The following is a 27,151-nucleotide window of genomic DNA, read 5'->3' on the forward strand; positions in this document are numbered from 1 at the left end:
CATTCTATTCTCTAAATGAATTTTTTGAAATGTCTGGTATTAATTTTTAAGTAGAGTTAAGAGTTTGCGAATTGACCAAATTATTTACTGTTGGACTTTGTTGGTTATGCGGTTTAATCACTTCCATTATTTTCAATGCCACAAATTTTTCTTAAGAATAAGATTACCTATTCAATTGTAATATTTAAAATGTGTATTGTAAAGTGTCTCATTTTATTTAGTTAGCTATATTGTATCTTACTGTATTTATTAACTGACTATGCTATAAACCTTAGCAGTTGTATGACTTTGTCAATAATTTGTGAAAATTCTAAGGACAATAAACACATTTCATTTCATTTCATTTCATTTCATAAGCGCTATGAAGCTACACGGCACTCCCAGCGGTCAGCGCCAGAACCTATTGTAACTATAGTAACCGCAGCACGGCTGGCAGTCCATATTCAATACTTTTTGTCTATGATAATATTATCTCTATAGAACAGAAATATGGAAGTCTTGTTTTGAAAGAGAATTTGTGGTGGGCTCTAATTGTTTGTGTGTATGTAGCACTTTTTTACAAAAACTTTATTTTTCACAGCTGGTTATTACTATTTTTCTTAGCATGACCGTTGTTTAACAGTTTTTCTCCGATGTTTCAGGCTTCTTCTCTGGAGAGCAAACAACACTGGGTGAAGAAGTTGAGAGAAGTCATACAAGAGACCTACTTCAGCTCAGCCCTCCCTCTCAGTCTGCCAAAGAGTCCTGCCAAACTGAAGGGAAGCAGCCAGCGATCCAGCAGGTATGGATAGCACAAATGTCATAGTAAAACTTATGTTAACAACCTACGTAAAATGCAGTTTGGTATTCTGAATGTACAGACAATAGTTCAAACATAGTTGCTAGAGATGTGGAAAGGCTTATGAAACTTATGGATAAGAAAACATATATAATAAAACTGTGGCCAACTGTGGGGATCAGCTGGTCTAGTGCTTTGAGCGTACAAGTTCTGTTTGGAAGGCTGGTATACTGCCTGTCACCAATCGTAATCAGCTGTGTAATAATACTGCGGCTTGGGATTTGGAGCAAACTATGATCTGTGGGTTTAGAAACAACAAAAGATAGTTCTCTAAGACAAGGTCAGTAGTATAAACTTAACTTTTTCCTATGATGTTGAGGGTTTTTGTTAGGATAGTAGGCTTACCTAAACGGGTAAAGGAAAAATGGAGTGAATAGATCTAACCTGCCACATAACTTTACCCAGTGAACAAAAATTAGAATAATTAATTTCTAGTTTGAGTTAAAATGATTTAAGACATCTATCTTCCCATTTTAAACTGTCATTGGTTGACAATTTTATCAGTCACTGTGAAAAACTAGAATGTGTGTGTATATAGTGGTAGGGATTTGTGTTTCATATGCCATTCAGGTAAGCCTGATATACTAACAAAAATCCTTAAAAGATATACCCTTGTGCTTGTGATGTACTGTACCTTACCTAAATGGGTAATGGGAAAATGGAGTGAATGGATCTACCTTGGGCACAAGAAACACAAAATGTTACCCTGTAAACAAAAATTTGATTAATTCATGAATAGTTTGAGTTAAAAGGATTGAAAAAATCTCTCCCTCCATTTTAAACCTTCATTAGTTGAAAATGTTGTCAGTCACCGTGAAAATCAGAATGTGTATATAGTGGTAGGATTTTGTGTTTCATATGCCAGGATCATTGACTATTCCAGGATGCACTCTCCCCATTCAGGTATATCTGATATCCTAACAAAATTATTAAAAGCTATTCACTTGTGTCCTGCTGTATGTTACATCCTTGTCTTGTAAGAGTTAACCTACAAACCATTGACACTCCTCACTCCAAAACTTTTTATGACAAATTGAGGAGCAATACAATCCAACACAATTCCATTCACACCTTTATGTGATGCTAGTAGTCATTTTAATCCTGATGACTCATTTTTTGACTCTTGTTCTGACAGAGACCTGGAGGACTCGGCCTCACTGGACGAGAGTGTAGAGAACCTTGATAGAGGGTCTTTGGCATCGTTTGGCTCCGGCAACACCACGGACTCTGACAAGGTAGGGAGCCACTTGTCCTTCTTATTGTTAGCGTTCGAGAAGCTGGAGGTTCAACAATTGTAGTTGTTAGTTAGTGGTATATGAGTGGCTTGATGTTTCAGACAAGCCAAATTCTTTCAATTGATTACCAAGATAGAAAATCAAACACAGTTTTTATTCTCACATCATCGTGATTTCATGCGTCTTTAAAGATTTCTGAGATCGCAGAAGATAATTAGATAGTCTCCAAAGTCATGAAAGTTGTCCACAATTTACCCTAAATCACTCATCATGTTTTCAAAAATTTACTTTCAATAAGTCCATTTATTATTGGTATATATCGTGAATTTTTAATCAACGAGTCTACAAATTAAAGAAAATATTGCCCTTTGAAAAAAATACCCTATTTCTCATAACCGAGTTTCTCTACTCATTACTTTTTGCTCACTTTTTTCTTCATTCATTATGCTTATATGCACTTAAAAACACCATTTAACTTTGCATTAGGCCTATAAGATTAAAATTCATTTGAAAAAGAGTAATTGTGACTTATTAATTTATTATATGACATTATAACACATTAATTGAATACAAAATCTCAGCTCAAGGAAAATCTTGATGCAGGAGGGGTTTTAAAATATCTCAGATTTGACCTGTACATATATATGTTAAAGTATGTTTTTTTTTTTTTTTGTAAAATTGAATATTTTTACATTTTTACTACACTTGTAAATTATTTTTAGTTACAAATATTTAATAATAAACTAAATATTAACCAATGAAGCTCCTTACTAAATGTCCTTCAAATCAATATTTTTTTCACACAATAAACGTCTGTATCTATGTTAATTTATTAATATTAAAAAGTCACAAATAACCAAAATGACGCTGCATTTGTATATTAAACTGTCAATCAACAGAAGTAGGTGAAATGTCTCCAAAATAAACATGATAAGTGGCAGCAAATCAGTGTCTAGAAGGCTGCCAATATCATATCATTAGCAAGGAATATAAAACACACCAACTGACAAACTGACGTCCTTATTACAGAACTCAGAAATAGATTGTGTCCAGCAAATTTGTTTATAATAATTCATTACTCAGATTTTTAGGCGTAGGCCTACCTTAATAATTTGTAGGATTGTTTTTCCCTCAATCACATTCTGTTTGCCACTTTGCTAGTTCTTGTCCATGTTCTGCATTTCTTTTCATCAGTCATAACACTGCTTTTACAAATCGTCTGTTCTTATCATCCGGGATGTATCATTAATCAAGTTAGTTCCATCATGGTTTTAAATCTAGGACAGAAATACCACAAACCATTTTGCAATGTTTTATACCTTGTTCTACCTTATCTAATTTCATTTACATTTTACATCTTTTTAAATGTATTTTTAAATTTTAACTGTGTGAGTTTTTAAGATCTCAAATATATATCTGAACTTTTTATTTCATTGGTTATGCAATGTTATAAATATTGCTGGAGCCAACTTTTCTGTTAGGTAAATAATCCAAATGGTTTTAGTTTTGACATGAGGTCAGATTCAAGCTTTTCAATGTATAATGATCTGACTCAGGTAATGATCAAAATCCTAACGAAGCCAATGAGTCATCATTATACTGATGACAGTTTACACTGTTGAAATTACTGTAAAAACATTTTTCTTTTTAGACGTGTAAGCATTTTATTGACAGACAAACTCTAACCTCTATGGAAAGACCAATCCAGCTATTTATAATATTAGGTTAAATGTTTTATGCTTTAAATCTTTTATCAAAATTTGTCATAGCCTCCTACAATTTATTTAATTATGGTCTTTTTATAAAATAATTCGGCCTACTTTACCTGTTTATTCCAGAAAATTATCTTAATGTTCTTTCCATGGAGCAAACATATTTAAAAAAATATTCGATCAACATTTACTGTAAGTTTTTACAAAGCGTATTCTTATTTCCACGATAAATGTGTATGGATTTGATTTTATGTTTGGATCTTCCAAGTATCTTTTCAACAGTAAATTATACATTAACCAAAAGTAACAAATATAAAAATTATTTAAACAGAATAAAATCATTAAAACATTAACTGTCAACTATCCATGATTGTAACATATTTGCAGCAAAAACTATTCATTACACTTTTTCCTTATGGCGTTCCAACCTCCAGATTACCCATATTGAAAATGGTGTAAATACTTGCTTATATCAACTTAAATTGCAATTTTCAATGAGTTCAGGAGCATAGACAAGGCATATATAGCCTGAAAACGACACCAAAAGCAAGTTGCTATACTATTCAAAACTATAACTGTTTACACCATTTCAAAAATTGTTTTTTAATTGAATGTGATCGTTACTGCATTCCTCATTTTACCTTTTACAATCTCAGCAAATTTTACATTCTCTCGATCATAGATTTACAATCCCAATGAAAGCTCTTTAAACTCTACAGTAGAACCTCTATAACAAGTCTCTCGTGTGAATGAAAAAAATAAGACTTGTTATCAAGTTTGTCCGCCTTTCGAGGTTTGCATTAACATGCAATTACGAGTTATAAACTCAAGGGTATTTGAAAATAACACTTTGTTATTAAGGGCCACTTTTTATCAAACGTCTTCTTATTGAGGTACCACTGCACTTACAAAACAAACAAAGTGTCACAGACTGTTTGGGTGACAGTCGGATATTTCTAGAGTAGACCAGTCAGCTAAGAATAGAGTCTCGTCCATTCAGATGCACAATGATGTGCATAGCTTGTACCCTCGGAGATTTGTTTCAGTCTTCTGTTACGCAATACAGCAGCCTTCAAATACACATACACCTTTTGATTTTTGAATTTTTAAGGGTCATCGTTCATTACATTCTGGGAAAATATGTTTTTGTCTTCAAAATAATCTATTGGAACTCGTTATCAGTTTTGACATTAAATTCCATTGCAGTCGAGATTTAAAAAAAATATATCTAACATAAGAGAGATTATGCCAATCCAGCATTGTTTGATTGACATTCACTAACTTGCTAAGTATTTGAGAAGATTTGATGTGTTACTGATGCAATTGAGGATGAGTTGTAAAATATATATTTATTATTTAAAACAAATTTTGGAGCACCATTTACGTGAAGAAAAGCTATATGCTTGGATCTCCTTTTTTATAGATAAAAACTGTGAATTTGGACATACAGTAATTCCTTTTTGTTAATAAAGTTGTTAAAAAAATAACTGAAACATCATGATTTTTAGTTGTAAAATGAGGCAAACCTTAGCCTTATTCTACCCCATTTTACAACTAAAAATCGTGATATTTCAGATTTTGATATTTATTGTTTGATCTTTTTGAACTTGTTTGAACTTGGTGTTGTTTGATAGAGAACTTAAAATGCTAAATAAAAGTGTTCTTAACATTTGTTCATAAAATCTGCCACATTTTAGTAATTTATGTTTAGTAAAAATTTAAATGACTTCCATTTTGAAATTTTAAGTTGAATCAAGATAAGTTTTTTTCTTGCATGGTTCTCTTCTACCATACAAAGTTTCATAAAGATTGGTTAAACAAATTCAAAGATAAAAATTTTTTTATCTAAGGAAATTAAAAAATAAATGCTATACTCTTACTGTTATACTTGTTATATTACTGTTATACTGTTAAAAATGTTATAATGTCCTACTCGGGGGTACGGTACTTTTTTGTATTTTTACTATTTTATGCTTTTTTATGATTTTTTCTTTATTTTGAATCGAGTAATCACTACCTAAATTATATTCTCACCTTTTTAGAACACCCTGTTTTATTGGACAAAATAAAAAACCAAAAGTGTATAAAACCTGCAATGTATTGTGCAGTTTTGTTTATCCTCTCAGACAACTCTTGATGTTAGAGAGCCTGTGTTTGTGTGCGTGTGTGCATGAGTTTTTGTGTGCGTGTAGTGTTTGACAGTGATTGACAGCTCGACCTCAGACAGGCTGGTCTAGACTGGTTCTTGTTGTTCGTGTTTGTCATACTGAGTAGTCCTACTGACCACATACGCACATTACAGCACAAATCTTCACGCAATATACCTTCGTTCTCATCCTGAAAAATGCCATACTCCATCTTGGGAGTTTTACTACCGTTTGAGTACTCGGGAGATATGTTTGCAGTTGTCTAGTTTCAGTTAGGAATTTGTTGTTTTATTGCTATAAAGAGGTTTAAAATTTTCATTTGTTATTAATTAGCACTTGAGTTATTTTTAGTTGGTACATGTAGTTGGTACTCAATGCAATAAAACTAATTTTTACCCTCTTAACTTACAGCCTCGATTTTACCCAATTAATTATTTTGAATATTTTTTTTCAATTTCAAAAAATCTGTCTGAGATTATTTTAATAAAAATGTAACAATACATGTTTTTAAACAGCCATAAAAGAGTAAAATACATAAGCTACTCAAAACTAGTAATGCATTTTGTTTTCATACTTTCTTCGTACTTCCTAACTGTAAACAAGTTTGGCATGGGTTAGGTTTATTTAAGCTCCAAACCAAACAGGTCATTCATTAACGCTAAAAGAATAAACCTTCCAAAACCGTGCAAAACCTTTCAGCGAGAAAACATGCATAAAGCCCGAAATTTTAATTAAGAACTCCTATGTTGACAGTGAGACAAAAAACACTTAATTGGACGGTACTTAAACAGGGAGAAGGAACAATAAAAATGCAAATGTGTAGAGAGAAAGAGAAAGAGTGGGAGGGGGGAGAAGAAGCGCAACATGACAATGACAGGTTAAGAATGATTAATCAGGGAGGCGTAGAAATGTCAATGGGTCACGACCCTTACAAAGCAGGCCATTACACCCCTCACACCCCGGCCTGGCGCTAAACACACCAAATACTCGGGCACAAGTGTCACAAATGGCTGTCTCTTCACTCGACCCGTCTAAAAACTCTTGCAATTGTAATTATCCATAGCGAAATACATAAAAAGATCTTTTGATAATTATTTTTATAGTGTTCCAAAAACAACTATTCAAAGTATACAACATTTTCCAATTGATTTTTTTACATCATTGGAGTTTTTAAGTTTTTTTGTAAGGGAATGGTCCAAACCAAAGGGTTGTTATTAGTATATAAATTAATTATTGTTAGATAAGATAACACCATTATATGATAAACCAAATATGGCATTTAAATCCAGAATCGAACCCTACACAGGGATTGAAATGGCAACCTTCATTACCATTAAACATCATCAATAAAACAAACAAATAGCAAACAAACAAATTGTAGTTAAACAATTCTTTAAGTATTCATTTCCTTATTTTCTTTACTATTGCCAATAGATTTAATTCTTCACACAACATTTTACTTGTCGGAGAGAATAAACATTTTAAAACCCCACTGAAATTTCATTATCATATTTCAGACTCCTTCCTAGCTGTAATGTAGTTCCATCAATTATGGATTTATCCAATAACAGGCCAAAATGTTTCCTGACCATAAAACTATAAATGATTGTTTTTTTATAAATAAACATTGACAACAAAGGTGATATGATCACAAGACAGTCTGGGTGGTGGGAGGAGATAATGAAAGAGTGGCTGTTGGTTATTGTACATCAATCAAGAACATTGACCATCACGCATATATGATGTCACTGTCACTTAGTTGACATGGTCTGTATGTGTTACAACATTGATAACAAAGGTGGTATGATCACAAGACAGTCTGGGTGGTGGGAGGAGATAATGAAAGAGTGGCTGTTGGTTATTGTACATCAATCAAGTACATTGACCATCACATAGACAAGATGTCACTGTCACTTAGTTGACGTGGTCTGTATGTGTTACAACATTGATAACAAATGTGGTATGATCACAAGACAGTCTGGGTGGTGGGATGAGATAATGAAAGAGTGACTGTTGGTTATTGTACATCAATCAAGTACATTGACCATCACATAGACAAGATGTCACTGTCACTTAGTTGACGTGGTCTGTATGTGTTACAACATTGATAACAAAGGTGGTATGATCACAAGACAGTCTGGGTGGTGGGAGGAGATAATGAAAGAGTGGCTGTTGGTTATTGTACATCAATCAAGTACATTGACCATCACGCATATATGATGTCACTGTCACTTAATTAACTCTGTATCATAATTCATATTGATTTTGCAAGATTTTGTTCAATTGTAAATTTGCCAAAACACACATGGATGCAAATTTAGGTAATATAGTCCTAGGTCAAAGATAAAGTATTGAGTTTGCTCTTGGTTGGGGAGGAACAATTTTCTTGTTTTGCCGCAATATACAGTAACCAGACGGGGGTGGGGGTGCATATTGCTAGCCAGAATGTGTGTTCGTTGGCTAGTTGCTGCTCTTTTGAACTCTTGCCAAATCACAATCCTCTGTTTTTGTTTTCTTTTATGAACAACATTGGACAACTCTGTTTGTCTCAAAAACTTAAGTAATATATTTTTGACCTTGTCCGATAAAGTTTTTAATATTACATACATTTATATTTTATTTCTTGGTTCTTATTCAATACCAATCTACAAAATGATATTCGTTTAAGGTTTTTAAAAGATAAACAATAAAAAGACTCCTAGTGTGTAAAAATATTTTCACTATGATAAAAAACGACAAAAAAACGTTCAAAGACTTCTATAACTACATTGGATGTAGAAGAGCCAATCGAACTCGGCAAAGAAAAGCACATGTTAGAAATAGTTGTGTAATAAATACAAATACTAGAATGTAGAAATTTCATAATTTTTAACACAGATTTTCTTATCAATAGTCTTTGAAATGTTAGTCCCTTATTTCCACATTCTGGTAGCATTTGCATAATATTATATTTTTTTATGTACAGTAATTAATAAATTAAGTAATCAACCATAATTGAAGAAGTGTTTTGTATTTGGAGTATATAATGGTTCCTTTGTTTTTTGGCTGGCATTTGCGGTCTGTAAGCTAAAGAGGTCACCGATATTAAAAAAATGAAACCATTAAACTAAAAAACAGATTGTGTGAACTAATCGAGAGTTTGACTAGTTTATGAGATGCACTGCAGTATTGTTGATATTGTACAGTTCAGTAATGGTATCATGGGACCAGTAATGGTGTCCAACAGCTGGGCTTGACATTTCTGTGATAAACTCTCACTAATTACAATGGGCGACTACACTCAACCCTCTCTCTCTCTCTCTCTCTAACCTTTCAACTTTGCCATTTTTGTGCTCTAATGCATTATTTACTCACCTTTTGAAACGTGTCAGGTTTACTTCTTAATTAAAATTGAAATTCTGGCTGCGTAGCAACTATTTAATTGTGTTATGTTATTACTACAAACCCCTTTATAGTTGTTTCTCTAATATGTGGCAGTGACAACTGCCTGCTATTTAATTCAGTTATGGTAAATGTATATTTATTAGTTTGACATTTATGTGTTTATACCTTACTTTCCTTAAAATTTTGTGAATACTATTGGTTTGATAGATATGTATGTATAACAATTTAAATTTAGAATGTTTTTATTAACAGTTAAAATTTATTAAAATTTTTGTTGTGTAAAAACCCAGCTTTTGTTTAAGATTTTGTAATTTTATTACCAATTTAGACTTACAAAGGATTTTTAATAAGAAGATTACGTAAATAGCATGTGTAATTAGCGTAAAAACCAAATTTATTCTAAATAAAGAAAGTTGGCTAGATACACAAAATTGGTTAAAATATTAAATATTTTAGGGCTTATAAGCACATAGTTTATACAATTTATACAGTAGAACCTTGATAGCAAGACTCTCATATGGGAATTATCAAATCAGACTTCAAGGTTGACTTGTTATCGAGGTTTGTAATGACATGTGATTAGGACTATTAAGAGTATATACAATTCGAGTGGACTTGTAAAGGACTCTTGTTACCAAGGGTGATTTGTTATCAAGGTTTTAGTGTACATCACATTTCGTAAAAAAATGCTATAGACATAACTACATAAAATAGTAATATATAGGTCGGCCGCTTAGAAAACGACCTCCTCCAGCATTGGTTTAGCATTAGCGCGCAGGTCGTTTTCTAAGCGGCCGAACTATAGTAATCTAGCTATGTATTAAGCTTGCTGACAAATAGCTACAGTTCTGTTTAATCTACAAACCATTATAGCGAGCAAAGAATGATCATGTTAAATGGGAGTATTGAGTTCACTATATACATGCATTTAGCAGAAAATAGGAGGTAATCAACTCAACCACATAAGTATAATTATATCCTCTTATAGATTTTGCACGTAACAAATATCTACCGTTTAATAATGATCAGCAAACCAGTATAGCAAAGAATGGGAGGTATGTGGGACGGTTACCTAACCTGTAATTAATTTGTGGTGACTCCGTCCACACAAGGCTAGGGCTACGTGTTCTGCGTCCAAGTGGATCATACATGCATAAACAATGGCTGCAGATAGGCAAATGTGGGTAGTGATTGTCACCCAGTCTTGCCTAACATGGTGCAAGTTTATAAAGTGATTTCCACTGGATACATTTATAGTTAGGGAAACAGCGTTTTGGATTGTGCTTATCATCAAAGTCACAGACAGACAGAGTTAGTTTTAATTTGTGTTTAAATGTTTTACTTAAAATATTTTCCGTAAAATTATCTACAGACATAGACCGTTCCCTTACAAAAAGTCCAAAATGCCATTGGCGTAGAAAACACAAAAAAACAGTCACCCAGTTGGAAGGTTTGAAATTAGTTTCTCACTGAAATTAGGAGTAAAAAAAAATAGGGTGTGTGTGTAGGGGGTGTAGTCACATTGCATGAATTTGTGCAAAATCTTTGTACTTTTGTATTTTGAATAGCAATATTAACTGAAGTACCAGTATGGACTAAGCAGTGGGGTACAGTTTATCAAAGATATTAAAATCTGATCTACTGTGGTTTAAGTTTCTAAGTAAGTTTCTCACATTTTGCAGTTTTAAAAATAAGTTCATGCTATCAAATCAAATCAAAATATTCTTTATTTGTTATTTGATTAAGAAATTACAATGGCATCATACAATAGTATAACTTAAAACTAGTAGGCCTACATGAAACAGACATTGAACTTACAGGAGTGGAACTGGTTGACCTCTCACTCTTAGTAATATCTGTATATAGAGCCCCTAGTGGGAATATTGAAACTTTCTTTTCAAATTTGGACCGATGCTTAATGTGGCTGACTTTGTTCAAAACTCCAATAATACTGGGTGGTGATTTTAATATCTATCTAAATCAAGATGAAATAAGAACGCATAGACTCGATTTTCTGCTAAAAAGTCATGGACTATTTGTGACGAATCGCTCTCCTACACGTGGCTCTGTATGCTTGGATACTTTTGCAACTTCGCTCGACACCAGAACCTGTATGACTTCTGTCGCTGACTCGATAGTGGCTGATCACTGCCCGGTAATCCTGGATGTTCCCACTCAATGGGTGAGTAACTCTGATTTTTTACCCTGGTTTACTATGTACAGCAAAATTATAAGACCTGTTTGTGAAGATAAGTTTGGTTATCTTAGGCTATCTCTATCAAGTAAAGACTGGAATGCGGAAATTCAGACCAATGACCCACTGACAGCTTTTGACTCCTTTTTTAGTATTTTTATGGACTGTTTTGACCAAGTCTTTCCTCAAAAAATAGTGCCTAGACGTAAGCCTAAGCTTAAGCCTAAACCTTCACCAACTACTAAGAGTAAGCTAATCTGTGGTAAGTCATGGTACACACCTGACCTAGATCAACTGAGGAAACTCGTATTGGCTTTTAACGATAGACATAAGCATGCTGTTGAGGTAATAGATAGAAATAGGTACTTAAGCTTGTACATTAGAAGTAAGAGGTTGTATAGAGTAAAGGTGGACGAGGCAAAGAAACTTGCAAACATGACTGAGATTGAAGCTGCGAAAAATCCGTGCAAGGCGGCATGGAATCTGGTAAATCGTGTTTCTAAGCCAACCCCAACTCTTAAATGCCCCGCAAATCCTGATGAATTCAATGAACATATTCTGGGGGAAATTGACAAAATTGTTGACTCAGTAAACCCTGACAGTGATGTAAATACTGCAACTAAAATACCGGACAAGCCTATTATAAACTCTCTAGATAACTGGGCTTATGTAACGCCTCAAAATGTCATTAAAATAATCAAACAATTCAAGAACACAACTAGTCAGGATATTTATGGCTTAAACACTATTGTACTGAAACATGTTGCGGACATTATTGCTGATCCCCTAGCAAAAGTACTTAATCTTTGTATGTCCCATGGGGTTTTCCCTGATGTCTTAAAAGTTTCTAAAACAGTACCCATTTTTAAAAAGGGCAACCCTGAAGATGTAGGAAGCTATCGACCGATTTCCATAGTGCCCATGTTTGCAAAGATTTATGAGACTATAATGAAAACACAGCTTGTTCAACACTTTGAAACAAATGGTCTGTTTAGTGACTCACAGTATGGTTTTAGGTCTGGTAGAACCACAACTACTGCAGTTCTTAAACTTGTCACTGAGGTAGTCGATGCTTTCGAAGAGGGGAATTCAGTTGCACTCACCCTAGCTGACTTAAGCAAAGCTTTTGATTGCGTCTCCCACATTCAACTGCTAGAAAAGTTACATCTATATGGCGTTGGGGGGCCAGCACTGCTTGCCTTTAAATCCTACCTCCTAAATCGAAAACAGATCATGGCAGTAAAAGGGGCAAATTCACAACCATTGCCGGTTAAACATGGCGTGCCCCAGGGATCTGTGTTGGGCCCTGTGCTATTCTTGGTGATGGTAAACGACCTCGGACAGTTAGGCAACGTCTTGCTTTTTGCGGACGACACGACTATCTTTGCGGATGCAAGCACTCCTGAGGAAGCCAGGGCCAAGGCTGTACAGTCCTTTGAGAAAACCAAGACGTGGTTCAAAGCAAATAAGCTTTGCCTAAATGAAACCAAAACGCAACACATGACCTGCAGTCTAGCTCGGAATCCCATCCCTGATAACCTGCCTGAAGTAAAATTATTAGGCTTCATAATCGACCCCAAACTCACCTGGGAAAAACACACCATGAAAGTGTGCACCAAGCTATCGAGGACATTGCATCTCTTTAGGAAGCTCAAACCTATGCTGACAAAGCAATACCTACTGACTGTCTACTTTGCTTTGTTCCACAGCCATATCAGCTATGGGTTGGAGGTTTGGGGCCATGCAGCTGGATGTAAGGATATACTTTTGTTACAAAAGAAGGTTGTCAGACTTATTTCGTCCGCTGACTACCACGAACATTGCAGACCTCTTTTTAGTAAACTCAATATCCTTACAGTATACAGCCAGTACATTCTAATCACCCTAAACAACGTAAGGACCAACATCTCTAGTCTTGCATTGAGAGAAGACCAACATGATCACAATACAAGGTCAAAATCCAACCTTGATATCCCTTTCTGCAGACTAAACAAAAAAAAGGACAGCTTTCCTATGTTGGCAATTAGGATGTACAACCGACTGCCACTGTACTTTAAAAACCTTGAGGCCTCAGTTTTCAAAAACGAACTGAGGGAGTGGCTACTGGCAAGACCCTTGTACTCCCTAGATGAGTTTTATAAAATTTGCGTCTAACCTGCCGCCAAACTTGTAAATATGTATATATATATATTATTATTTTTATTTTGACTCAGTCTATCCAGCAAGAGCTGGTCAACGACGTCGAGGGAGTAAGTAAGTAAGTAAGTAAGTAAAACTTAAAACTAGTAGGCCTACATGGATTTTTATGGCTTGTATAGACTGTGGAAATGTAAAAAACAGTGTTTAAGAGGAAACTATGATAAATTCTTGTTTGAGTTTGTTTTAAGTTTTGTGCTCTACTCCTACTTCAATATAAACTTAACTGGGAGTACAGTACGTCTTTACCAGTTGAGTTTATGGTGAAATGACCAAAAGTATGTTTCCTGTGACTCTAGTCTCCAAGTTTCAAAATCAATTTTTATTTTTTCATATTTTTAAGAAAATTGGATCAACGGTAAAAATTATTTTATTTTTTATAGATTATCAAGGATTAACAAGTGTTTATAGGTGAATTATTAGTTGTTTATTGCATAGTTTGGTTCCTGTTTTCTCTATTGTTGTGCATGAACCAATCATAAATTTTGATTCACAGGCAAGAAATAACAGAGACCCTAGTTTCTTGTTGCCAGGAACCCTTGATTCCACATTTTGCCTCTGTGAGGTCCAATCTTAGAACAAACTTAATCAACAAAACATTAAGTTTAAAACTATCTTTTGAAATATCTGTAAAACTGTCAACAACCCTAAACATACTGGAAATAAGATAATCTCCAAAATTATATAATGTGAGAACAATGTGAAAGTGAATTCCAAATCATCAATAAATATGATTGAATATTTTTTTAGAATCTTAATAGTACATTGCATCAAATATAAACGTAATTACTCTTTCAAATACAAATAAATCTAAAAATATCCGGGATGAAATCATATGTATAATATGGTAAATTTACATATTGTATGATTTTAAACCATACAAAAAATAAATTATAGTTTCTAGTCTACGTTTGATATTTAAATATGAGTAAGGTTTAATCGGTAAAAAGTTTTATTCATCATTTCATGGTTGTACGAACATGTTTGTCTGGAAAAGTAAGAAAAAAATCACCAAAAATTTATTTAGAATTCCAAAACCCTGGTCAAGATCAAATACACTATGCAATCTCGTCTCCCCCTCCTCATCTACTGGTAGAATACACCTTGATTGGCGGATCAGAGAATAATTTGCTGCTGAAATTACCGTTGGTGTTAGTTGGGTTTAACGACCGCCCAGTTTTAACCAGCTGATTGCAGAGAGACAGCTGATTTATTAAAGTAGGTTGTTCAATAGTATGTGAAAGCAGTCATATTCATACCAGCTTGTGTGAGTGGTGCACTTACAAATAGTCAACAGCTTTGCTGATGATGCATATTCAATCATTTGTGACTCGAATTGCATGTATTGTTTTGTATGCTTAAATCGCTATTGATACTGAATGGCCAAGGCGTAGTTTAGCTCTATTTATTGATGTGAAATAATCTTCGCATAGCGTTTAAGTGTAATAAATTGTGTCTTCCAATCACTTTTCGATAGTTATACTCTCATACCTACCATAATTTTGACAAGCCGTGTTACATAGACATTATACCCACAATAGCAATCGATTTCAACCAATTATATCATTGCTCAAAAACTGCTGAGATAACTGTTTCCAGTTTTACAGTTGCCTGCAGACAACTTGTTTATCTGCTTGATTGTTAATCCAGACATTTAACTCTGCCTTATTTGGTATCTAGAGGCCTCTCACATGGTATAATTGGTCTCCTTCGCCTTTCACTGTCCATATGGCTGATGATTTCCCTCAAGTAGCTTGCATTGGAGGTTACAGCAATCGAAACAAACAATTTCCAAACTAACTATAATGTTATAACCAATGACAAATATATTGACATGTGTTTAAATAATATAATATGTTTTATGATAGACACTCATGTCGACTAAAACATTTACTATATTATCTGTAATAAATTATCACTACACACTACAGAGTGTACGTAGTAATGAGTCAGTGTTGTCTATGGTAGAGACGCTTGTCGTGTGACAAGATACATATTCATGAGGTACCAGACACCTCAATCATCACTACACACTACACAGTGTACGTAGTAATGAGTCAGTGTTGTCTATATTAGAGACGCTTGTCGTGTGACAAGATACATATTCATGAGGTACCAGACACCTCAATCATCACTATACACTACACAGTGTACGTAGTAATGAGTCAGTGTTGTCTATATTAGAGACGCTTGTCGTGTGACAAGATACATATTCATGAGGTACCAGACACCTCAATCATCACTACACACTACACAATGTACGTAGTAATGAGTCAGTGTTGTCTATATTAGAGACGCTTGTCGTGTGACAAGAAACATATTCATGAGCTACCAGACACCTCAATCATCACTACACACTAAACAGTGTACGTAGTAATGAGTCAGTGTTGTCTATATTAGAGACGCTTGTCGTGTGACAAGAAACATATTCATGAGCTACCAGACACCTCAATCATCACTACACACTAAACAGTGTACGTAGTAATGAGTCAGTGTTGTCTATATTAGAGACGCTTGTCGTGTGACAAGATACATATTCATGAGCTACCAGACACCTCAATCATCACTACACACTAAACAGTGTACGTAGTAATGAGTCAGTGTTGTCTATATTAGAGACGCTTGTCGTGTGACAAGAAACATATTCATGAGCTACCAGACACCTCAATCATCACTACACACTAAACAGTGTACGTAGTAATGAGTCAGTGTTGTCTATATTAGAGACGCTTGTCGTGTGACAAGAAACATATTCATGAGCTACCAGACACCTCAATCATCACTACACACTAAACAGTGTACGTAGTAATGAGTCAGTGTTGTCTATATTAGAGACGCTTGTCGTGTGACAAGATACATATTCATGAGCTACCAGACACCTCAATCATCACTACACACTACACAGTGTACGTACGTAGTGATGAGTCAGTGTTGTCTGAGGTTGAGATGCTTGTCGTGTGACAAAATACATATTCATGAGCTACCAGACACCTCAATCATCACTACACACTACACAGTGTACGTAGTAATGAGTCAGTGTTGTCTATATTAGAGACGCTTGTCGTGTGACAAGAAACATATTCATGAGCTACCAGACACCTCAATCATCACTACACACTACACAGTGTACGTAGTGATGAGTCAGTGTTGTCTGAGGTTGAGATGCTAGTCGTGTGACAAAATACATATTCATGAGCTACCAGACACCTCAATCATCACTACACACTACACAGTGTACGTAGTAATGAGTCAGTGTTGTCTGAGGTTGAGATGCTAGTCGTGTGACAAAATACATATTCATGAGCTACCAGACACCTCAATCATCACTACACACTACACAGTGTACGTACGTAGTAATGAGTCAGTGTTGTCTAGTCTATGTTAGAGACGCTTGTCGTGTGACAAGATACATATTCATGAGATTCTCTACACTCAGATCTTTGTGATCTGCACTTGACCCACTTTATTTGCGCCAAATTCTCCGATGCACTCTTTAAGGGTTTGTTTTTAAAAGAATGTGTTGTTGCTCAGATCCACGATTTTATTTTTTTTTTATTGTCTTACTAAATTTTATTTACTTGAGGACTAACATCTCCGCAATGAAATGTTGCTTATTAGCTTAGCATTCTAGATGTTCTGGATTTATTTTACTAGAAACTTAGAGTATTTTCTAGTTTTACGTCGTTTAACCACCTTTATAAATTTACATGATTATACTAAGTCCTTATTGCTAAGTGGATATTATTTGTAAGAATAATTTGTTGATCAACAATTTTAACCGATCGTCTGACGTCAGAGTGATAATTCGTATTCCACACTACGCCTCTGTTATTTTCTGAGTTGAGTGGAACCGCTAACGATGTTACGGGGGTCTGGCCCCTCCCCACCCCCTAAACCACCCCCTCATAACCTCTCGATTCTCGCGGTCATCACTGTTGCCCGTTATTAATTCAATTCACACGACCCCGACGGGGTTGGTTTTAATCACTGGACACGAAGCAAGCTGTTTTATGTTGTGCTATACTGCTGCCGATTCGGATTGGTTTTTAACGTGCTTTTGTTATCCTATAATATTAAGTTCGGATTGGTTTTTTTCGTCTTATGATGTTTAAAGGTCGATTAAGAGTCTTTCAGTGTTCGAACAAGTTAAGGCTCTGAGTATAAAATGAATGAAAAAGTAAACCCCGGTAATTAATAAATAAAAAGTTTTATAAGTAACGTCAAAAGTGTAAAAAACTCACAAATATATTCTAAATATCCCCTAGACTATGTTTTGGTACTATTATGTATGCAGAGTTAATGTTTATACTTGGTACAAGGGTCATCAAACATTTTAAAATGACAACAGCAACCAAGGCTTGAAGTCAACAAAAATATACCGAAACAGAGATCTCAACCAAAATAATCATAGCTAATACGAATAGGGAACTAAATACCATAGACTTAGAGTATACTAATATAAACATATACACTTTTACAATATAACAAATCTACCTACACAGTTCAAAATCTATGCAAATACCCCGATTTCACTGACACAATTTATTTACAATACAATCGTTGTTACCACAAAATGTCAAGTCGCAATGCGTGCGTGTGTTTGTGTGAGTGTTTATTGTCTTATGAGAGTTAGCCAAGGTCTGTGGACTGTTTAAGGGGCGTGTATTACCTAATAACACTGTTTGCTACTCACTATACAGATAGCTATCTAAGACTACACTCGTATGAAGGTCGACTGGTCGACTTGTACATGCACGAACATGTCTAAGTGTAGAAGTAATGTTGTTTTACTCTATGTTTTTCTATAGGTACCTCATAAATCGTCCACAGGCCAACCTTTCGATCAGATGTCTTAATCGGTATATCATTGGCATTTATGATTCGGTTTTATGTTTGCACAGCTTGGATTAATCGATAGGTCAGATTATTCGTTTCAATAAATATTTACTGTGGTGGTCTAAAGGAGTCTCTATTTATCCCGGTTGTGAAATCGATATTTCTGACTATCGAATGATCTATTGAGATTTGCATATCTGGTTCTGATCGTGCTACTATTTGTATCCGGTAATCTACTTGTCGAACTATTAGACATCTCAATCGATAAGCACCTATATTTCTGGTCTGGTTTTATATGTCAAGTTGTCATTGTGATAATGTTCGAAATGTCCATTCTTTTTACTACTGGTGTTAGAAATCTGAATCGATATTTCAAATATCGGGCTACCTGATGTAATTTTTATTTTCTGTTTTAGATGGATATTTGTATTTGTCCATAGTATCAGGAATTAAATTTAGCAATTAAGCAATCTAGCAATCTAGTTATATAGTGAAATGCGACGGTCATACATTTTGCTATTTTATACTACTGAGCATTTCATCTACTAATACTGTATCTATTTTAACGACTTCTCCAAAGCTCAGCGGTTGCATTTCAATAGAAACCTGATGAAGATAAGGTAAATCATCATAAAGGTGAACATACGTTATTCACGTTATAGACCAGATTTCGATGCAAATAGCCTGTGTTCGATTTTATAGCTGATCGTTATGTAAATTCAAGGTTCATTAATATGTTTGTTGATTAACATAGTTAGCAAGTTGAACGTCCATTATTGGGAGTAAAAGACTACATTTCATTGTGACATGATACATACCAGTAGTTTTAAATGTACACGAGCATGGATCTAGATCGAGAAACGCTATACAAATTAGGCACCTAATCAGAGAAAGGGATACATACATGAGGGATACCTGTATACATTTTATCACTGACAATACATTAGGGTAATTAATGTTTCATTCTTTTGTCTACGGTTTTATGCACTCGTATACATCTGCCTACCGTTCTTCTATGTTCACTGACATCCCACTGTTTTTTAGTTAGATATGAAACGTTTAAGAAATACATTGATCATTTCATACTCTGGAAAATAAAGGGTGGACCAAAAAAACAGGGACAATTTTAAAATGTTATTACTCAGCTGTTATAAAGGCTGGAGAGTTCATTGATGTGGCAAAAGAAGGTTTATTTGATGCCATTTAGTGTATAGTTACTATGGATCATCAATGGTTACTGCAACATCGTGCCTTTGTCATAGAGACTTTTTTGAAGAATAATTTGACTTTCATTTCTACTCAACGTCAATTTCGTGTTCACTTCAACTTTGGCCATAATGGTGCGGTCCCAAACCGAATAAACTACTCAAAGATGAGTAAGCAATGTCCTAAACACGGCTTTTGTACTCAAAATTAAACCTATGCAAATTTAAATTTCAATGCAATGTTTTGCAAACGGTTGGCTTTGGACGCTCGACGCAGGACACTCGCGCGAATCAATTTCAATATTTTCCGGCGTTTGAACAGTCCGAGGTATCTTACTAGGTTTGACTTTGAGTGCAGAAGACGTGTTCTGGAAATTACTTTCCTAACTTTAAATCGTTTTTCGCTTTGGGGTTGCACCATTACGGTCAATGTTGAAGTGAACACGAAATTGACGTTGAGTAGAAATGAAAGTCAAATTATTCTTCAAAAAAGTATCCATGACAAAGGCACGATGTTGCGGTAACCATTGATGATCCATAGTAACTATACACTAAATGGCATCAAATAAACCTTCTTTTGCCACATCAATGAACTCTCCAGCCTTTATAACAGCTGAGTAATAACATTTTAAAATTGTCCCTGTTTTTTTGGTCCACCCTTTACCTACGTAAAAGATGTGTTTGTAAGATAATGTGGTAGTCTTAATATATCAATGTTGTTTTCAATCTGAGCCTATCTATCGCAATGCCATGTTCAACTTAAAGTTGCTATACTTCGTAGTGTAAAGTGCAAGAGTTTAACTATTGAGTCTTCAATAGCTTGCGCGTCATAATTTTATACTTGGCAAATTGTTCAATAGTGTCTGCAATAGTTTACAGTTCATACTCTTTATACTTTACAAATTGTTCAATAGTTTAAACGTCATACTCTTTATACTTCGCAAATTGTTCAATAAGCCTACAATAGTTTACAGTTCATAATCTTTATACTTCGCAAATTGTTCAAAAGTGTCTTCAATAGTTTACACTTCATAATTGTTATACTTCGCGAATTGTTCAATAGGTTCTTCAATAGTTTACACTTCATACTCTTTATACTTCGCAAATTGTTTAATAGTGTCTACAATAATTTACACTTCATACGCTTTATATTTCGCAAATTCTTCAATAGTGTCTTCAATAGTTTACACCTCATAATCTTTATACTTCGCTATGTAATGTCAACGTTAACTGCAAATTTGCTATACATCTCAATGTATATAGTTTCACCGAGTCGCCATACATCGCAATGTAGTAACTCGAGCAATGTACGGTGTAGTAGAGAGCGGCTGTCTCGTTGTTTGGTTTCCCCAATTTCCGCCATTTACTAATTGACCTGTTCACTGTTCCCCTTCACATTGTTGTCGCAAGTTCTAGTCAATTAATTTGATTGAGATTAACCGTTTGCCTAACTCTCTGTCATGTTTTATCTAGATTTTCGCAGTCTTTTGTTTCATAATTTATTGTTTTATTTACAATTTTAGTGTTAAGAGAACCTTAATAATTCACACAATTTCTTAGACAGGATGTAGGGTTGTACAAAATGTATCTCTGCTGAACCACACGAAGATTTATGAAATTTAATCGCAAAAATGTTGTTTATGTTGATAGTGAATAAGTTAATTGAAACATACATAATGCCATGGGGAAATAATTAAATATCCCTATGCTTGTCTATGATATAATACGTTTCGCGAGTCCCTCTGACGTGAGTTTTATTTTTAATCGCCGTTTTTAGCGAATTTCCCATATTGGGAAGAAGCTACTACCGTGGTAAAGACCTAGACCCGGGACAGATCGTGTGATTTTAATGAAATTTGGCAAAAACGTGTTAAGTTACATTCATTCAAACGATTCCGTGAACCAACATGGCGGACTATGGTAACGGAGTTTTACGGGTAAAAAAACGTTTTTGCAATTTTTTACCCCTAAAACATAAAACGTTGCACTTAACATAATCTGACAATTTTAATTGAATATTTTGATGCTAATCATACAATTATTCAGCAGGTTTACTGTGGCGGGGGTATTTATTTCAGGGGGAATTAGTTTTTAGCTCTTTTTTGTAAAGAGATAAATTTGTTTAAAGAACTGTGTAAGTTATGCAGGTATTCTAACTTGTAAGTACTGTATATAGAAGTTCCATTGGTTTACGAAGCCGTGACTTAAAATGTTATAGATATTGTAGGCCTAATGTAAATACAACATTGAGATCGGTAAGTTTACAAACCTTTCAAAAATTGTCCATCTGATGATTCCTGTTAACCTCTTATAATTTGAAATTAATTAATTTAATAATGGATGTGTGAGACAACTTGCAGAAGTTGCGGACAAACGAAAATATCCTCAATTATTATAGTCTGAGTAAATGAAGTTTGAGTCAGGAAATTCAGTTTTTTTTATGTCGACCAGCCTTGATTTGCATACCTGGCTGTACAAGGAAAACGTTTTGCAGAGCTTAATAGCAATATGAATAAATCCATTATTTATTCCGTCGTCGGAACGGCTAGCTGCAGTATTCAATACAGCGTTGATGTGGTTGTTAGTTGTTCATTTAAGAAACAGTTGTAATACTATTTCTATCAATACACCAAATAATATTATGTTGGGCTGTATTGAATTTAAACCTGTTTCGTCAATTCAATCGGAAATGTTTAATATAATGGCTAATAAAGCTCACTGGATAGTATCATAGATTAAAGAGTAGAGCGAAGTCAATAAGTCCATAATTTAAATCCTGTTAAAATATTGATTGATTGCATTACAAGTGCCCATCTCATAATACGATATTTAACGTTCATTTAATTTATTACGAGCTAGAATCGAGAATCATTATTGCCGTTAACCCATGAAGTACAGACATTGGCATAGTCAAAACATTAAATAAATATATAAGGGTTCTAAAAATTACAACTACTTCTAATTGAGCTATAGGGTGATAGGTCGAACAAATAACAATGACTGTCAATAACGTAGGATTAAATCTTAAAGCTAATTATCACAGCACAGGACATAATAAAAATGTGTCTATTGTATATAATGGATTGACAATAAGACACTCGTGTAGTTATATTTTTAAGTGTCACATTGAAACGAGTAGGCCTAGGGCAGTGTCAACCAATTTATTGAAAAATCTCACGTAGTTAATTTTGAAGCAGGCTGCGGAGGGTCAATTTTGTTTTTACTCTCTTGTCGTGGCCATGAAATGTTTTCTATCATCGAAATGTGTAATTTAATTTGTTATAATTTAAAATGTGGAAAAATCTAAAACCTATTTTCTTAATTTAGAGTCCATCTGAAATTTAAATCCGTAAAACCAGTAAAACACGGTTCGGCGTGGAAGGGGGTTGGAAAATGTGATTAAGAAGAAAATAACATAGTCTCGCAAAACAGCATCTCCGTCAGAGTGGAAGATGAAAAATAGTAATTGCGGTTAACACAAACATTGATGTGACGTGGGGGGTGGTAGTGGTTGGGAATGCGCGCGCATGTCAGGGGTACCACTCGTACCATGCCAATGATAACACAGTATGGTAAACTATGGCACCGTACAGTCATGCGGGGAATAGATGTGTTGGTAGTCCTACCTTCACATGCAAGGACACTATAGTATGTATGACGGAACCTGTCTCCTGACCCCTAAGCCATTGGCCAGTCTCAGGCAGATGGGAGACAGGTTCCATCAAACAGACTATAGGCTCGAACCTGGAACATCTAACGCAGCTGCCATGCAATCCCATGGTCACTTGTAAGCCTGTCTGTGAAAAAAATTACACAACTTTTATAAACAAAGAAATTGATCAACTTACAGCGTTTTCTGATGTTCAATACCTCTTTATATCGTAGGAGAACTTGCCAATCTGGTCAGACATAGAAACTGTATGATTTTTCAAGTTTTCGTCAAAAATTGAGAACTTAAGTAGTATTAGATATGTCGTCCTGCCGTCACTAAACACAATATTTATCAATACAGATAATTCCTGTACGGTGCCGGCTCACACCTTGCTTTGTTACTTTCCACCACACAATCAGTTCATAACAAGTATTCTGGTTCAAGCTCAGGCCAGAGGTATATGTGGTCAGGAAATATAAAACGGCAATCAACTTAAAAGAGGTCTTCTTTTTTACGAAACAAATTTATCTAACTTTCATATCCATTCGACTACAAGGATACGAGAACCTTTTCCGTTAATTCGATACCACAATATAAGTGGGATGTAACATTGCACAATTATTTTAAGTTATGTCTTTGTTCTAACCTAACCCAAAATAACCTCACCATTAACAGAATTCGTAATTGAATTTGAATTTAAAAAACAAAGTGATAGTGAATTACCTGATAAGGTTCGGATACGATAATTTTGACCCGGTGTACCATAATCGGTCAGCGGGGTACGATAATCGTGTGCGGGGGTTGGCGGTCCGCGCTGCTACAGTGGCCGGGGTAGTCGGTGCGCGAGCCAGCCTTGATGGCTCGGCGGAAGATCTCGCTGCCATGGTTCCGGCAAGGCAGCACACCGCAGCTGACCAGGCAGCATACCATAGACACCCCTGGCAGCTGGCGAGGGCTGCAGCGACAGTCGAGTCAACAGCAGGTCTGGTCACCCTCTCTAGACACCCCTAAACATCCACGTGCTGTGACCTTGACACACGCCATCAGAATGTTGATTTCCATAACGTGCAATTGTCGTATGTCATTATTGCATTGTTGGATTTCTAATTTCTCTAAACAGTTCAATTTTGCAAATTTTCGTTAATTATCGGTAGTTTGATTTACCGCATAGTTTCGAGATCTTTGTGATGTATTTTTTTTCGCTGTTAGATTTGGGAAATCTATGTAATTGTGCAATTTTAGCAAATTGATGGTCATTTAATTTGAGGTGGTAATTTTAAAGATTCAGTTTTTAAAATTATTATTCCCTGTGCATTTTCGTTTATACATGCAATACGGTAAATTTTGGGAAATATTTCAAAACTATGACAATTTAAATGTAATTATCTCAAACATTCAGTGTATCATATTTCTAATTTCTAACTGATTATAATTTTCTAACTTATCATTTTTCTAATTGGTTTCTACTTTTCAGACTAAACAATGCACATTGAAATGTTTGTGCAGAATGTTAAAGTTTTCAAACCATTAATAACAATTTGATTTTAACTGGTAAAGATTTGGTATATTATTATTTACTAACACCTTTGTTAGATTTCTTCTATTCCGGACGAATGTAATTCTACCAAGTACCAATGATTCGTTACAGAGTTATTTTACGTTCAATCTTGTTCAAGGAACAATATACTTTGCAAAAATATAAAACTAAAATCATTAACGATAGCTGGGTTTGTACGATTCTCTATCTATAATTTTACTTAGAAATGTTTATTACCTGTCCAAAATTACAATTTTCCCTACATCAAATTTTATTTATGCCACACAAAATAGAATTACTACGAAGTAATTAAAAACGCAAATAAATTGGTCAGGATAACTATTTTGCAATCCTTCTAATTTTAATCGAATTTTAACGACTCTGTCGTTCCTTTCACCTCCTTTTTTGGATAGCGTTGCCACACATTCTATATATGTGGAAATTAACCGCCGAAGCTATGAAACGTACACTTACGTACATTTACGTACTGTACACAATTTTAATAAACGGTATCTGCATACTGTTACGTAATTTCTCCCATTAGCTTGTCAACAACCCCTATCTTTAGTGAGCGGTGTGAGTAACTATGATATTTAATAAGTAAAATTATAAATATTGTAATAACTCTTGAACCGCAATCCTTACAGCATTGGGGGTTCAACTATTCTGTTTAGAGTTAAAAGGACCATAGCATAATAAATTGTAATGTCGTTTAAATCGTTTTTGCTATACTGTATTTTTTTATCTGTTATTTAATGGTTTTATTGAAAAAATCACTATTAAAAAATCAAAATTTTTAAATGTCGAAAAAGCCTGGAGATACTAAGGACACACATACCAAATGCAATCAAAATCGGACGGACCCTGGTGTAATCTGTAGCTCCACACATCCACATATAGCCTACTTATGTTCGAAAGCTTTTTTGGGTTCATTGGGGGCCCAAAACTCAAACAAGAAAATTTCGACGTAAACAATACTTTCTCCATTTACTAAAGGGGAAGAAATCAAAAAGGTCCTTTTCTCGTCAAACATACGCGATTATTACAATGCCATCTGGTGTCGTTCTAGGACTACGTCAAGTATTTATGCTGCGACGCGGTGTGTTCAATAATTCATTTATCGACTGTTAGTTGTGTTGTGTGAAATGAAGCTTTTATCCTATTCTGTACAGGAATTCACTGGATGAATGAGCACATTTTACTTAGTTGAATAGTCGTTGGTTTTTAGGGATTACTGACATTTCCCATCATGATTAGAATGAAAGTTTTTCACGACGATTCTGGGTCTGAAATCAGGTCCAGTCTTCAGGTGATAAATTACCTAAACCTAACAAAAATAGTAAACAAAAGCTGTAAAATCGCATAGAATGACCACACAGAAAACGGTATAGCAGTCAGAACAACATGCAAAAACAAAGTGAAAACCACCATAACTAAAATGAACTTTAAACAAAGAACTGTTGGAGTTGTGTTTCGAATCCCTGCGTGGTTACACTATTTGGATTGGTAAGACTGAACAATTATAAATACGATGAGATTCAATGGAAAAGACGCCGACAAACCATGTACATATTATAAGGTAGGCCTACTGAGTTCAGTAATTGGGCGATACCTTTGAGTTACTTTGAGTAGTGATTTTATTTTCATTTTACTCATTCCAACGGACTACATCTTTTTACAATAAACAATACATAATTTACATGATTTTACAAAATGTCGCAAAATGTATATCAAGGATCAAGAATGTACTCAAATTCGAGCCATTTAAAGATATACTAACTTTTCTTTGGTTCGAGTAGGTGACTGATTTGTATTTTAACAGTATAACCTTTTAGCTATCCAAGCTGCCATTTACGAAGGATGTGGCCACACGGGCGTTTTTTTTTTCACGCACAAACGCAGCGTGAAAACACGCGAAAAATATGATCGGCATTAAATGTAGATACGGGGCAAATGAGGAATGTCACTCGCAGTGTGTTTTCCCGCAGTATCGAGCGCATATTTGTTTCAATGCTATTCTAATTTTTCGCGTGTTTTCACGCTGCGTTTGTGCGTGAAAAAACGCCCGTGTGTCCGCAGCCAACGCTATTCACAAATCTATGACATTAAATCCCTTTTCATTACTCTATATAAGTTTATGATGTCACTAAAAGTAAAATCGTCGTATTTGTCCCAGTTTTACAGTCGAGGACAGTTTTGGGACCCCCCCCCCCCC

The 27,151-nt window shown here is 34.8% G+C and overlaps 1 protein-coding gene across 5 annotated transcripts in view; it reads left to right on the forward strand.

The window, feature by feature from the left end:
• The window catches only part of LOC128994011 (triple functional domain protein-like), a 476,534-nt gene that overhangs the window by 373,784 nt on the left and 75,599 nt on the right, over window positions 1–27,151 (forward strand). For all 5 annotated transcript variants that reach the window (XM_054418203.1, XM_054418206.1, XM_054418204.1 and 2 more), the window contains 2 exons: window positions 642–781; window positions 1,974–2,073. In XM_054418203.1, the coding sequence (XP_054274178.1) occupies window positions 642–781; window positions 1,974–2,073 (240 nt within the window). The remainder of the gene's footprint in view (window positions 1–641; window positions 782–1,973; window positions 2,074–27,151) is intronic.

The sequence above is a fragment of the Macrosteles quadrilineatus genome, unplaced genomic scaffold (genome assembly GCF_028750875.1).
Source record: "Macrosteles quadrilineatus isolate MER2022 unplaced genomic scaffold, UCM_ALF_1.0 Scaffold_5__1_contigs__length_97177068, whole genome shotgun sequence".
Lineage (NCBI taxonomy): Eukaryota > Metazoa > Arthropoda > Insecta > Hemiptera > Cicadellidae > Macrosteles > Macrosteles quadrilineatus.